At 34.9% G+C, this 13,646-nt stretch overlaps 2 protein-coding genes across 2 annotated transcripts; one reads left to right on the forward strand and one right to left on the reverse strand.

Annotated features, from left to right (window-relative positions):
- Positions 1-6,008: 6,008 nt before the first annotated feature.
- Positions 6,009-8,005, forward strand: LOC125246745. The gene is made up of 3 exons (XM_048157742.1): positions 6,009-6,342; positions 6,428-6,531; positions 6,950-8,005. Exons 1-3 carry the CDS (start codon positions 6,144-6,146, stop codon positions 7,364-7,366), a joined length of 720 nt encoding a protein of 239 aa, XP_048013699.1. The 5' UTR covers positions 6,009-6,143; the 3' UTR covers positions 7,367-8,005.
- Positions 8,006-9,878: 1,873 nt separating this feature from the next.
- Positions 9,879-13,492, reverse strand: tigara (TP53 induced glycolysis regulatory phosphatase a). Its single transcript, XM_048157741.1, has 6 exons — positions 13,133-13,492; positions 11,787-11,824; positions 11,527-11,648; positions 11,014-11,091; positions 10,799-10,909; positions 9,879-10,532 (listed from the first exon to the last, which is right to left on the reverse strand). Exons 1-6 carry the CDS (start codon positions 13,162-13,164, stop codon positions 10,143-10,145), a joined length of 771 nt encoding a protein of 256 aa, XP_048013698.1. The 5' UTR covers positions 13,165-13,492; the 3' UTR covers positions 9,879-10,142.
- Positions 13,493-13,646: the final 154 nt, after the last annotated feature.

Here is a 13,646-nt window from a genome sequence, read left to right on the forward strand (position 1 = left end):
ATTTAAATAGTACACAGTTATTTTAAATTGTAATAATATTTCACAATATTACTGTTTTTTACTGTATTTTTAATTAAATAAATGTAGCCTTGGTGAGTAGACGAAACTTCTTTTAAAAACATTACAAATCTTAGTGGTTCCAAACTTTTGGACTGTACTGTATATATATAATATTTAAAACACACATATATATATACATATAGAAACTATTTTGTAAGGGAAAAAAAAATAGCGGATTCCAAGTGATCAAGGGCTTAGGACGTTCCAATTCAGCCCATTTCAAAGGTTCTGCCAGTAGTGGGCACTCTTCCAACTTACGCAATGACGTGTATATCCGAGTCAATGAGACTAATGGCTCTTTTCCACTGCATGGTACAGTTTGGTACGGCTCGGTATGGATTTTCCACTGCGTGGGGACGGCTCGGTATGGAACGGTACGTCTCGCACAAATAGTACCACCTCTATTGAGGTTCCAAGTGTGCCGATCCGATACTAAATGTGACGTGTAAACACTGCATTTCACTGATTGTTCAGAGAGAATCCTCACTAGCAGTGTCATTGGATTTGAAACACGAGACACCAAACCCGCTAGATTTAAATAGTCAGTAACAGCTATCACAATATCATTTGTTCGCGCAACTTTTTTTAAACGACCGTCGCACGAACTTGAAAAAAGTAATGGCTGTATCATGGTCAGTAGATGAGTTGCAGACTCATTGGTAGCCAAGGAGCGCATCCACGGCAGTAGAGATGGCGCAACTATAACGATCAGTCTATAATCAATGCACTTTGAAGTGGTACTAAACTGCAGTGGAAAAGCAAACCGAAAGTAAGTGAGTTGAGTCGTTCCACGCAGTGGAAAAGCGCCATAAGTGAAGTTAGCGAGGGAAGGGCATAAAAAAACAAACTGGAACCCAGCCTGCGCATCACAGGCACCTCCCCCCTAATGAATGTATACACCCCTTACACTTTTCTCAGAAATTGCTTACTTCACCTTTAATCTTGAATTATGTGGCACGATTACATGATAGCATAGTTGTTGCTTAGTGATAAGGAAACTGCTCATTTTACTTATCAGATTAAAAATATTGTGCGATTAAACTTCTTTTCTTTTTTTAATCATAGATATGTATTGATACTAGTCAGTGGTGTCTATGTTTTACCTCTACAGTCAGTGATCTCCAGTGAGGGCTCATACACCAACATGTTGACTGCATACTTGAACTCCACCTCAAAAAGTCTTTGGAATGTACAAACCAATACAACCGTCTTAATCTGTTCGCGATAACATGATTTGCTCATTACTTTATGTTTGAATACCAGGCATAGACCCAAACACCTGTGCACACTCTTAAATTCCCAAGTCAGTCTAGACTTTGTCTAGAGAATTTGGTCGCACTTGAAATTGAATTGAACTTCGGTATTTAGGCATTCCCCTTCCCTCACTTACAATGTCACCCCACTTTTTTCTAGTTCTAGAATTAAAGGAATAACAAACTCCTTTAAATTCAAATAATATTAAGTTATTATTAGAATATTCAGTTGAAAGGCCGAGGCTCTTATTTTTCAAAGAGAATCTGTTCATTTTACATCTAGGTCACAGCTCAGACTGCAATACTCAAGATCTGTTTATATCTTTGCTACAATACCCTTGTATCTTTTGTGCAAAACATGTCATGTTAGAACACATGCTGGGTTTCTATCGCAGCTGCAGTGTGCAGGAGAGAATAAAAGGTTCACTGCAGAACTGGTTAGTACACATTAACCTTGCTTTCTCTTTAATGCTTCTACTTGACATTTTGAGACATGTTAATGCTACAAAGGAGAAAGATGTTATTTTTTATAACAGTTATGGCTGGGATGTTTGAGCCAGGTACACTGATATTTACACATATTTGTACTATATGCTCATGGAGTGTGTGTGTGAGACTTTTTCCTTAAAGGCGTAGTTCACCCAAAAATGATTTGTTTTACCCTTATGTCGTTCCAAACCTGAGTCATGTTCTTTCTTCTGTGGAACATGAAAGAAGAATGTTTTTTGTTCATACAATGAAAGTCAATGGGGTTCAAAACAACATTTGGACCCCACTGACCTTCAATGTATAGACAAAAACAAAAAACAAACAAAAATGTTTTCAAAATTATGTTCCAAATAATAAAAAAAAATCACAGGTTTGGAAAAACATGAGGGTGAGTAGCTATATAATGACAGAATCTACATTTTCATTTTGGGTGAACTATCTAAGCAAAACTGAGACAATATGGGTATGGTAATTTTTTTGTGTTCTGGGTATAAAGAGAGATTTTCAGCTGTATTATGTTGAAAATATGATCTATCTAAATATTATTGCCAACTACAGATTTAAAATTATTTGTACCCCAAATATAGCATGCAATGTGATTGCTTTAATGAAACTGTCAAAATGACTGCTTTTTTATGTATGTGATGACTGATGTTAATTTATTGATATGTATCTTCACTGTCCTCTGTCACATCTCTGATCTCTTTATACTTAGGTGAATAGAATTTTGCATGGTTTTTAATGCAAAATGTCGGACGGAAATGTTGTATCTAGACGTTAGGCCCTCTAATCTAAGTGCTTATACAGAAACCGCTATTTCTCATGTAAGTTCCACCAGTTTCTTTGTACTGTACTTTGTCTCCAGCTTTGAAATGGCCCCATTTGCAGCTTGCGAGATGATTGTAAGGGGTGGTGCATGTGTGTGTGTGTCCTTGTACGTATGCAGCCTTTGTGTTTCCTCAGTTTTGTATTCCTGCACTGAGGGGCAGACGCCCCCTCCAAATTCCCCTCCTATTTTCTAACATATACCTCACCTTCTGCCTTAGTTCCAATTTGTTGAAATGATTGTACAATTTGTTGGAGACAACAAACTTTTTGCCAATCATTGTGTTCTCTGAAAAAAAAAAAAGAAAAACTGAAAAAAGAGAAAGAATTCTAATATATTAAGAAAATGTTTCCTTTTATTTTTATACGTATGTGCTGTGCACAGCAGCCAACTGTATTACTGAAATGAAAATAAAAGGTTGTTTTTTAGCCTCTGTGTTTTTGCAGTATACTTTAATTATAATTAATAATTAGGTTTTTATTTAGCCAGATGCTTGCAAGATTTAGTTTGAGTTAGGAAAAAAAAAAAGTGGATGGTATTTGTTGGGTTAGAGCCTCATCATGTGGTCAAAATCAGAAATGCATAAGATTCTCATTTAAAGGGTTAGTTCACCCAAAAATGAAAATTCTGTCATTTATTACTTACCATCATGCCGTTCCACACCCGTAAGACCTTCGTTAATCTTCAGAACACAAATTAAGATATTTTAGTTGAAATCCGATAGCTCCGTGAGGCCTCCATAGGGAGCAATGGACAGTTCCTCTCTCAAGATCCATAAAGGTACTAAAAACATATTTAAAGCAGTGTTTTGAAATCGGCCATCACTAAATAAGTCGTTATTTAGTTTTTTTGGCGCTCCAAAAATATTCTCGTCGCTTTATAATATTAATATTGAAGCACTGTACTCACATGAACCGATTTAAATATGTTTTTAATACCTTTATGGATCTTGAGTGAGGAAGTGTCCATTGCTCCCTATGCAGGCCTAACGGCGCTATCGGATTTCAACTAAAATATCTTAATTTGTGTTCTGAAGATTAACGAAGGTCTTACGGGTGTAGAATGGCATGAGGGTAAGACAGAATTTAAATTTTTTGGTGAACTAACCCTTTAGTTCTGCGCTTTATTTTTTTATGTAAATCCTGTTTATTTCACATGTCTGTTTGTGCACAAAATGAGCAAAATAATAATAATAAATTAATTAATTAAATAACAGTAAAATATATGGTAACACATGACTGAATTCAGGTTGATTGGGACACTTTTCAATGACAAAAAGTGAAATTAAAAAAAAAAATTATTAGCCTATCTAATAAAAATGTTCATTTTAGTTTGCATCAACTTATGTTAACAAATACAACTTAAATGCTGAGATTATAATCAGCTAAGATTAATGCTGTAGAAGTATTGTTCATATATTAGTATGAAGTATTTGAAGTATTTGTTCCCAGCAAACCTTGGTCCGACAGCAACGTCATAGCACACTTGCACACTAGGTAGTAAGCAAACTAGATAGTAAGCACACTAAGTAGTAAGCAAACTAGGTAGTTAGCAAACTAGATAGTAAGCACACTAAGTAGTAAGCAAACTAGATAGTAAGCACACTTGTACACTAGGTAGTAAGCAAACTAGATAGTAAGCTCACTAGTAAGCACACTAGGTAGTAAGCAAACTAGATAGTAAGCACACTAAGTAGTAAGCAAACTAGATAGTAAGCACACTAAGTAGTAAGCAAACTAGATAGTAAGCACACTAAGTAGTAAGCACACTAGGTAGTAAGCAAACTAGATAGTAAGCACGCTAAGTAGTAAGCAAACTAGATAATAAGCACACTGAGTAGTAAGCACACTAGGTAGTAAGCACACTTGTACACTAGGTAGTAAGCAAACTAGATAGTAAGCACACTAGATAGTACGCACTCTAAGTAGTAAGCGAACTAGATAGTAAGCACACTTGCAGACTAGGTAGTAAGCAAACTAGATAGTAAGCACACTAAGTAGTAAGCACACTTGCACACTAAGTAGTAAGCGAATTAGATAGTAAGCACACTAGATAGTAAGCACTCTAAGTAGTAAGCGAACTAGATAGTAAGCACACTAAGTAGTAAGCACACTAGGTAGTAAGCAAACTAGATAGTAAGCACACTAAGTAGTAAGCACACTTGCACACTAAGTAGTAAGCGAATTAGATAGTAAGCACACTTGCAGACTAGGTAGTAAGCAAACTAGATAGTAAGCACACTAAGTAGTAAGCACACTTGCACACTAGGTAGTAAGCACACTAAGTAGTAAGCACTCTGCTCTACTGTATCTCAAAGACCCAGGTTGCTCATCTTCAACTGGTGCAAAATGCTGCAGCTAAATTTTTAACTAATAGTCATAAATACAACCATGCCACTCCCATTTTACAAGTGCTCCAGGATCAATTTTAAAATTCTTTTATTTGTCTACAAATGCTTAAATAACCTCACTCCAAATTATCTGTCCGATTTACTGTGTCCCTACAACCCTCCCAGAAGTTTAAGATCTGGTAATCTTAACTTACTTTCAGTCCCTTGTTCAAGGCTAAAACACAGAGGAGATTTGGGTGGTGGGGCCGAGACTGTGGAATAGCTTGCCTGTCCATCTTAGAGCAGCTCCTTCCTTATCAGTTTTTAAATTTCTTCTTAAAACTCATTTATTTTATTTAGCCTTCAATATTTGTTCATCTTTGCTTTTGTTTTGTTTCTATTATTTTATTATAACTATTATTGTTTTTATTTCTTACTCATGTACAGCACTTTGGTCAGTCCTGTGGCTGTTTTAAAGGTGCTTTAAAAATACTTTTAAAACTTTTAAACTAAGCACAATAGGTCATATGCAAACTAGATAGTAAGCACACTAGGTAGTAAGCACACTAGGTAGCAAGCACACTAAGTAGTAAGCACACTAGGTAGTGAGTACACTAATCACAAATGTGATGTTTATCTAAAGTCATTTTTGCTTATTAGTATGGCTGAATTGGATCATCGGAGGTCAGCAGCAAAGACATTGTTAAATGATATTAAATACGTTAAGTATATTTGTGTAATTTAATGTAGAATTATTACAGGTTTGCTTAATATTCTGAATTTGCAATTCATTTTGAGGAATACTGAATCTGTTTTTGTGGGATGAGTAAATGCTCAAATTTAGTCTATACTACAATAACCATCATGTTATGATGATATGATTTTTCTCAACATGCGGACAAGAGAGCTGTCAGTCAATAAATGGGAAAACAAAGTAACTGATATTTTAAAGTGAATTTAAAAGTAATGCGTTACTTTACCTGTTACTTGAAAAAAGTAATCTGATTACGTAACTCAAGCTACTTGTAATGTGTTACCCCCAATACTGGTTACAACTGCCAGTTGTATGTGATCAACAGTACAGTTCATGGTTGGCAAACATGACCTTTGAACCAATGTTCCCCCAGTTATATAAACCAGCAGCGAGATGCCTCACTGTATCTTAAGCTCTTGATCCAGTCTGATCATGCACACGGTCCATCTTCTCTGTTTGGCAGCTCTAAGCATCTGCACACTAATAACTTCTCATCCTATACAAAAGGAAACAATCCAAACAGATTTAACAAGTGAAAATCAGAGAGCTATGGAGGCCAAGATCAGCAGCTATTTCCTGATGATTCAATTTGGTAATAGGATGAGGAAAGCCATTCATCAACAGTCAAAAGGTAAGTTTATTTTTACAATAAACAGGTCCAGTTCTACATATTTTGACTTTTAATAATATTACTTACACTCTTTTATTTTATAAAGGAGAAATTTTACTGAAGAAAAGAAGCAAGGACTGCTTTTCAGTACTTGATGTTAAAAATAATAATATAATGTGCTTGGATGCAACCAAAAAGCCATATATTTCAGTGAGTATGAGTTTTTTTTTTTTATTTGTTTGATCAATATTAATATTAATAAATACCGACAGCTATTTAGACATTTGTTATAGTTACTATGTTATGGATTAATACACATATGGCTAAAAGTCATAAATAAATAATAATAATAACTTTAAAATCCGATACCTAATAACTTTTAATTACAGTACTGTTCAAAAGTTTGGGGTGAGTAATTTTTTTCTTTTTAATTCATAAGAATTAGTTAGAAATTAATAGTTTTATTCAGCAAGGCTGCATTAAATTAATCAAAAGTGACAGTGAAGATATTTATAATGTTACAAAAGATTTATTTTTCAAATAAATGCTGTTCTTTTGAACTTAATTCTATTCATCAAAGAATCCTGAAAAAAGTGCTTTTTTAATAAATGATGTGTGTTATCCTCAGGCTGATGTCATTAATAAGGACTGCTTTATAACAATTCCAAGAAAGAATTCCTATCAATCTACACGCAGGAGTGATGCAATGATCAAGCTTTTTGGAGCTCAAAGCCACACTGAGGCTTACATTGCAGAATTACCTCTTTCTCTGCAATCAAACAACCATAAAACACATCTCAGGCAGAGAAGAAGCCAACATATTGACCCATCTGATCCTTTGGGATTCGAGAATCCCAAGTCAAGGACCACCAATTATCGAAGACCAAATCCAGAGCGAGAGCGTGAGCGCAGCAGTAATGTTTCTAAAGAGACCATCACTTCTTATGATGACCCTCTACACGTACTGCTCTCCAAGAGCCCAGTCAGTCCAAATTTACAAAAGGAAAAGAAACACAAGCAAGTTGCACCATCTGATCCGTTCTGAAGAAATTACTGATCACACCGATCTGAAGAACTTATATTGTAACGTTAAGAAAGCAAATGGTTCCGTGGAAACATATAACCAACAAGTATATGATGCAATCCAGGGCCTTTTTTTTCCAGCTCAGTAGTGAGGCTAGTTTAGGTCACTGCTTGTCAGTCCTTTCACCTTTTTAAGTCAGTTAAATTTTAAACTACCTTGCAATGCTGTGGCAATGACGTTGCGTTCATTAGAACTGTGCCTTTTTCATTGATTTATCATGAAATACTAAGAATTACATGCAGTTGGCAATTATTTTCTTGCAATGTTTGGAGTCTGCAATTTATATCATTATATTTCAAGTGTTGTCAGTAGACATAAATATCATAGTTTCAAACATATATGAGATGGTGCTGGCCACCTTTACTGAATTATTTATTGAAGAAGTATCGATACGTTTTTATTTATTATATTTTATATTGATGTCTTTAATCTAAACATCTTCGAAAAATGATCAAATATCAATTTATCAAATGTGAAAAGATTATTTAATTTAAGGGTAATTTAAACATTTCTAAGAAAGTATTACCAGTATTCATATTGATTATAATGCATTTTGCAAAAAATGTAATTAATGCATTCAAACAATAAAATGATTGAAAATTTGACATTTTATTTGCTTCCTGTCTTTGTTCATGTTATATGGGGTGTCACAGATTTAAATCTCTTAAATTTAGTTTCTCATAAGTTTCCCCAGCATATTATATAAAAACAACCATAGATGTATGATATGATTACATTGCTGTTGTGAAGTAGGTAATGATACTTTTATATTTTTGAAGCAAGATTTTCTAGATCTCAAGATTAATGGTTGATGATGATGATAATTGAGTACAATGACAATATCAATATAAAGAAATTGTCACGGAAATGTTTCGTTGTGTTTAAGGTCCAATTTACACAACACCGTTTTCAACTAAAACTGGCAATTTTATGAAAACGATGACATCATGCGCATGCATATTACGTGTTCAGTCTAGGCACATAGTTTTTCTTTAAAAGTGACATCGTCAACTACTGGCCTGTCATGCATAATACAACGTTTTTAATCGTTTTCGCGGATCCGTGTGAATGGGGATCGTTTTGACAACATTGTCGTCTGTACGCGAAAAACGCAAAGGAAAAGCTTTTCTGTTTTTAGTAGGTTTACACGTCAACGATGTGGTTAAAATTGAGAAGTTTTTCCTTTGAGTTTTCCGCGTACCAACGACACCATTGTCAAAACGATCCCATTTTATAGGAATCCGTGAAAATGACTAAAAACGCTGTTTTCTGCTGGAAGGCCGTTACATGGCGATGAAACACTATGGACTGAACATGTAATGCGCATGTGTATGACGTCATCGTTTTCATAGATTCGCGTTTTTGTTTTTTACACGGAGACGGTTTTCAAAAACTTGCACTTTGAAACCCATTTTCAAAAGTTTGCATTTTCAGGCCACCAAAACGCCATTGTCGTGTAAATGAATGACCTAAATGCATAAAACGTTTTCAGTTTCTAAATGTGCTCTTAGGGGCTGTTTACACGACACTATTTTCAAACAAAAACGGAAAACTTTTTATGCATTTTGGCCATTCATTAACAAGACAACGGCGTTTTGGTGGCCTGAAAACGCAAACTTATGAAAGCGGGTTTCAAAGTGCAAGTTTTTGAAAACTATACCATTGTCATCTCCATGTAAACTGCAAAATTCTACGATTCTGTGAAAACGGTGATGTATACACATGCGTATTATGTGTTTAGTCTATCCACTATTTGTCAATGTGGTATTAAGGTGAATGTGCAAGACTTTTCCGTTTTTAGTACATCGTTGTCGTGTAAACGCACCCTCAGTTTGGTTTTCCTGAGTTCTAGTTCCTTGTTTGGTCCATGGTTTCTAATTGAGTTACACACCTGTTCCCTGTTCTGTTGATGATCTTCCCTTGTGATTTTAAGCCCTTGGTTTTCCTCAGTTCCTTGTCATGTGTTAACATTATATTCTAGTGTGTAATACTTTATGGTTTCTGTTGTTTATTAAAAGTTAATAAACTGTTCGTTCTGTGTCATGCATCTCTATTGGATTATCTACACACACACACACACCATAACAGATATACCGACAATCTGTTCAAGACTTATGTTGCTATTTGCATTGGATTGGTATCAGTTGGACTTGTTGACATTTGTTTTTAGTGATTATGTAATTTTAAGAGGCAAAAAGTGTGTACCAACAATGCATCCTTTTTTTTGGCAACAGATTTGGGTGTAAGAGTTAACTGAAATCAATTAATACAAACCTTCCCTCAATAAACACCTTAAAATGAGGTCAGAGTTGCTGAATATCTTGAATATTGACTGTTCTGTGCTGCTGAAGTACATGTCAGCACACTCCAAAACTCTTATGCAAATATTAGGCACAAATGCATAGGCCTATATAAAACCTTGTGTTCTTGCATAAATACACAAGCAATGCATTTGGTTATAAACACAACAACATAGATGTAGGACATATTTATTTAGTTAACATTTACACTTTTATATCATTTAAAAATAAATCAATAACTTACATACACACAAACACTCAAAATACAATATTTAATACTGCCAGTGTCTACATGGTATAAAATATAGGACTCATTCAAGCTATACATATTGTAAAGTCAAATCAGTCGTCTTTCCAAAAATTCTGTATGATGAATCAGTGCTTGTACCTTGATATGTAAACATTTTATTGCCTTTTCTATTCAAATATTGTTGTTCTTAATCAGTCTTTATGTGATCTCTTCTGTTGATGAACACACATTTCATGTCTGAAAGTGCAAGACCCGCATTACTACATTTCAACGTGATAATAAAACGGCACATTCCGGTGTTCGGGCAGATGGAAAACTGTTGAGCTGGATCTAAACCACGGGCCACGGGGCACTTCAGGTCCTCAAAAAAATGCCGCATCATTATGCTCATATAAGCCCCGTGGCCAACAACCAAGGCATGGACAGGCACATTCAAGACTCCGTCATCTGGGAGTCCTGCAGGAGCCCAGTGGGTTTCATCTAGTATGGATATCTCACCATCTTGTACTTTCTCTTGATGGTCATTAGCTATTCGCTGGATCATAGCCTTCAGAAAATGCTTGATTCGCACCTTCACCTGAAAAGAATATAAGCTTATAAATATATATATATATATATATATATATATATATATATATATATATATATATGACTTCAGTAAACAGAAGTTTAGGATGACAATAAGATTTGTTGTTTTTTGTTGAAAATGTGAAGAACTGGACACTAAAATTATTTTATTTATTGATAATTAATTTTAAAATATTATAAATACATGGGATATAATAGGACATAGATTATTATATTATATTATATTATATTATATAACAGTAACATTAATTTTACCTGTTCCATGGTTTCTCCCTTGGGTGGAGTGAACTCTGGTAAAGGCTGCCCGGCTGCTTTAGCCATGTTTTTCATTTCTATGACTCGACCTCCCTCAGCTATACCAAAACTCTGGAGAAAAAAATAGTTCTGAGATGCATAAGAAAAGTTGCTCTGAATGGACATACTCTGAGTAGACATTTTTCTTATATTATCAAGCAGTAGTCCTTATTTACTCTCTCTTTAAGTGATGGATCTGCTACTAGTTCTACGTTGTGGCAGGTTCTGTTGCTCCTCACAATGATCTCCGCAGTCTGTAATTTTACAAAAGACATGATTATTTATCCTAAAGGGGAAGATAAGGAGTCAATAAACAAACACAGACAAGGAAACTGATATTTGTTACAAGAAACTAATAGGACGTGCTAGTTGGATATGATTATAACTTCAGTGGGGATGTGCAACCTCATAACAACATTTGCAAAAATATTGCAAATTAACAGATATTGTCTGTTAACATATAGTTTGACTATTAATAATGGTTTCTTTATCATATTCAAAATCCTTAAGACTCACATAAGTATATCGCTTTAATGCTTACCGAGTGTTATCCAGGGAAACATGCATTTCCAGCTCAATTGACCCATATGAGCACTGAACAGAATTTTATTTTGTGGAGAAACATCTCCCTCTACCTGTAGCAAACTTGTATGTTCCTACTAGACTTCTACTAGTAAGTTTCTACTTACCTGCTTGGCACGTCTCATGTCACTGACAAACACATTTGTGAATTTTACATCCCTGAGGTACTGGCCAGCAGCCTCAGATTGCCGTATCCCAATTTCAGAAAGCGGAGAGTCTATTTTCTGACCTAAAAGCACAAAAATTATAGCTATTGTTTGTGGAGCATGTGCTGAGATAAAAAGGCTAATCATTAATGCTTAATGCCTGAAATAAACTCAGAGGTATTGATAGTTATGGATAACAGGTCTTTCCCTTAAAAAATTACCTTGTAAAAGGCCATCTTTGTTGCACTGCGTCTCACCACTGTTAACCAAAAGAGTAATAGTGATCAATAAAAACTTTATTACTAACCAGCGCACAGTTGTAACCAATACTTTTAATTTAAAGCGTTAGTTCACCCAAAAATGAAAATAATGTCATTTATTACTCACCCTCATGCTGTTCCACACCCGTAAGACCTTCGTTGATCTTCAGAACTCATATTAAGATATTTTTGTTGAAATCCGATGCCTCAGTGAGGCCAGCAATGGTACTTCCTCTCTCAAGATCCATAAAGGTACTAAAAACATATTTAAATCAGTTCATGTGAGTACAGTGGTTCAATCTTAATATTATAAAGCGACAAAAATATTTTTTGTGCGCCAAAAAAACAAAATAACGACTTTTCAACAATATCTAGTGATGGCCGATTTCAAAAAACTGCTTCATGAAGCTTCGGAGCTTTACAAATCGAATCAGTGATTCGGGGCGCCAAAGTCACATTATCACTGAATCGACACAAAAGATTTGTAATGCTCCGAAGCAGTGTTTTGAAATCGGCCATCACTAGATATTGTTAAAAAGTCGTTATTTTGTTTTTTGGCGCACAAAAAATATTCCTGTCGCTTTGTGATATTAACATAGAACCACTGAACTCACATTAACTGATTTAAATATGTTTTTAGTACCTTTATGGATCTTGAGAGCATTGCTGGCAATGCAGGCCTCACTGAGGCATCAGATTTTATCAAAAATATCTTAATTTGTGTTCTGAAGATAAACAAAGATCTTACGGGTGTAGAACGACATGAAGTTGAGTAATAAATGACATTATTTTCATTTTTAGGTGAACTTTTATAGGCTGTAATAACATTTATAGGCTGTAATAATAATTAAAAAAAAAAAAGGGATTCCACAAAACCTCTTGCAATGAAAGCAAAAGACTATACAACTTAAATATAACTATGTCTATTTAACATGGATACAGTGAGGGTAAGACATTTTGTGTTGTTTAAAAGAGTTGCATCATGTTACATCATGTATTGCCCCTGACCTTTCACTGGAAGAGGGATTCATACTGCCCTTTAAGCATAAGCTACAACAGATAGGAGTAATTTGATATGAGAAGCCCAGGAAAGTTTAACTAAATTCCCACTGGCATATTTAAACTCTACTAAATGTCAGACAGCCCTCATGTATTAATATCGTCTTATAACGCCATGATGTTCAGATATAGTGCTATACGTACTTAACTACTTAATCAATAATGCAGTATGGCAATGTAGATGAATAGCTATGAATGGGGAAAAAAAATCTTTTTCATTAATCAAACAAGACAGAAAATCCACTTACTGTCGGACTATCGTTAAACCAAAAGCGAGCATTGCTTCAGCTATACGTTATATATATAATGATGCAGTTAACAGCGTCGTGAGGTTATAGATGCTCATCCATTGATGTCGGAGTCAATCACAAGTTGTCACGCCTTTTGCGTTTTCAAATATGCGCCTATATTTGCTGCTTTGGGGTGACAGCACTGACAGCACTTATCTCCGTACTTGATTATCCGGAAGTTCGTACGCATGGCTGGTAGTTCCGAATCAATTTCGAAAATCGGTTCTTTTGAACGGTTCAAAAACAATTCAGCGATTCATTTTAAGTCATTAAAACAGTTACGCGGTCCCTGACATTTCAGGTAAGCATAACAAGCTCTAATGAAGCTATATGTAAGCATTTGTTTTAAATTGTGTTTTTAAGGGTGCTTATTGCAATTTAATCCAGTTAATTTAGATGTAGCTCGAGCTGAAACAATAGGCTACTAAAATTCATTTGGCTGAAATAGTAGTTGCATGCTTTAATAAAATCT

Source organism: Megalobrama amblycephala, linkage group LG15, assembly GCF_018812025.1.
Source record: "Megalobrama amblycephala isolate DHTTF-2021 linkage group LG15, ASM1881202v1, whole genome shotgun sequence".
NCBI classification, from domain to species: domain Eukaryota; kingdom Metazoa; phylum Chordata; class Actinopteri; order Cypriniformes; family Xenocyprididae; genus Megalobrama; species Megalobrama amblycephala.

What these genes read in the sequence shown, in the direction of transcription:
- tigara (XM_048157741.1), bottom strand. Translation starts at nt 13,164, where the DNA reads ATGCTCGCTTTTGGTTTAACGATAGTCCGACA. An exon ending in ACATGAGACGTGCCAAGCAG is followed by an intron (nt 11,092 to 11,526) that starts GTAAGTAGAAAC and finishes GTAAAATTACAG; the next exon opens with ACTGCGGAGATCATTGTGAG. An exon ending in ATCCATCACTTAAAGAGAGA is followed by an intron (nt 10,910 to 11,013) that starts GTAAATAAGGAC and finishes TTTTTTCTCCAG; the next exon opens with AGTTTTGGTATAGCTGAGGG.
- LOC125246745 (XM_048157742.1), top strand. Translation starts at nt 6,144, where the DNA reads ATGCACACGGTCCATCTTCTCTGTTTGGCAGCTCTAAGCATCTGCACA. An exon ending in CATTCATCAACAGTCAAAAG is followed by an intron (nt 6,343 to 6,427) that starts GTAAGTTTATTT and finishes TATTTTATAAAG; the next exon opens with GAGAAATTTTACTGAAGAAA. An exon ending in CCAAAAAGCCATATATTTCA is followed by an intron (nt 6,532 to 6,949) that starts GTGAGTATGAGT and finishes TGTTATCCTCAG; the next exon opens with GCTGATGTCATTAATAAGGA.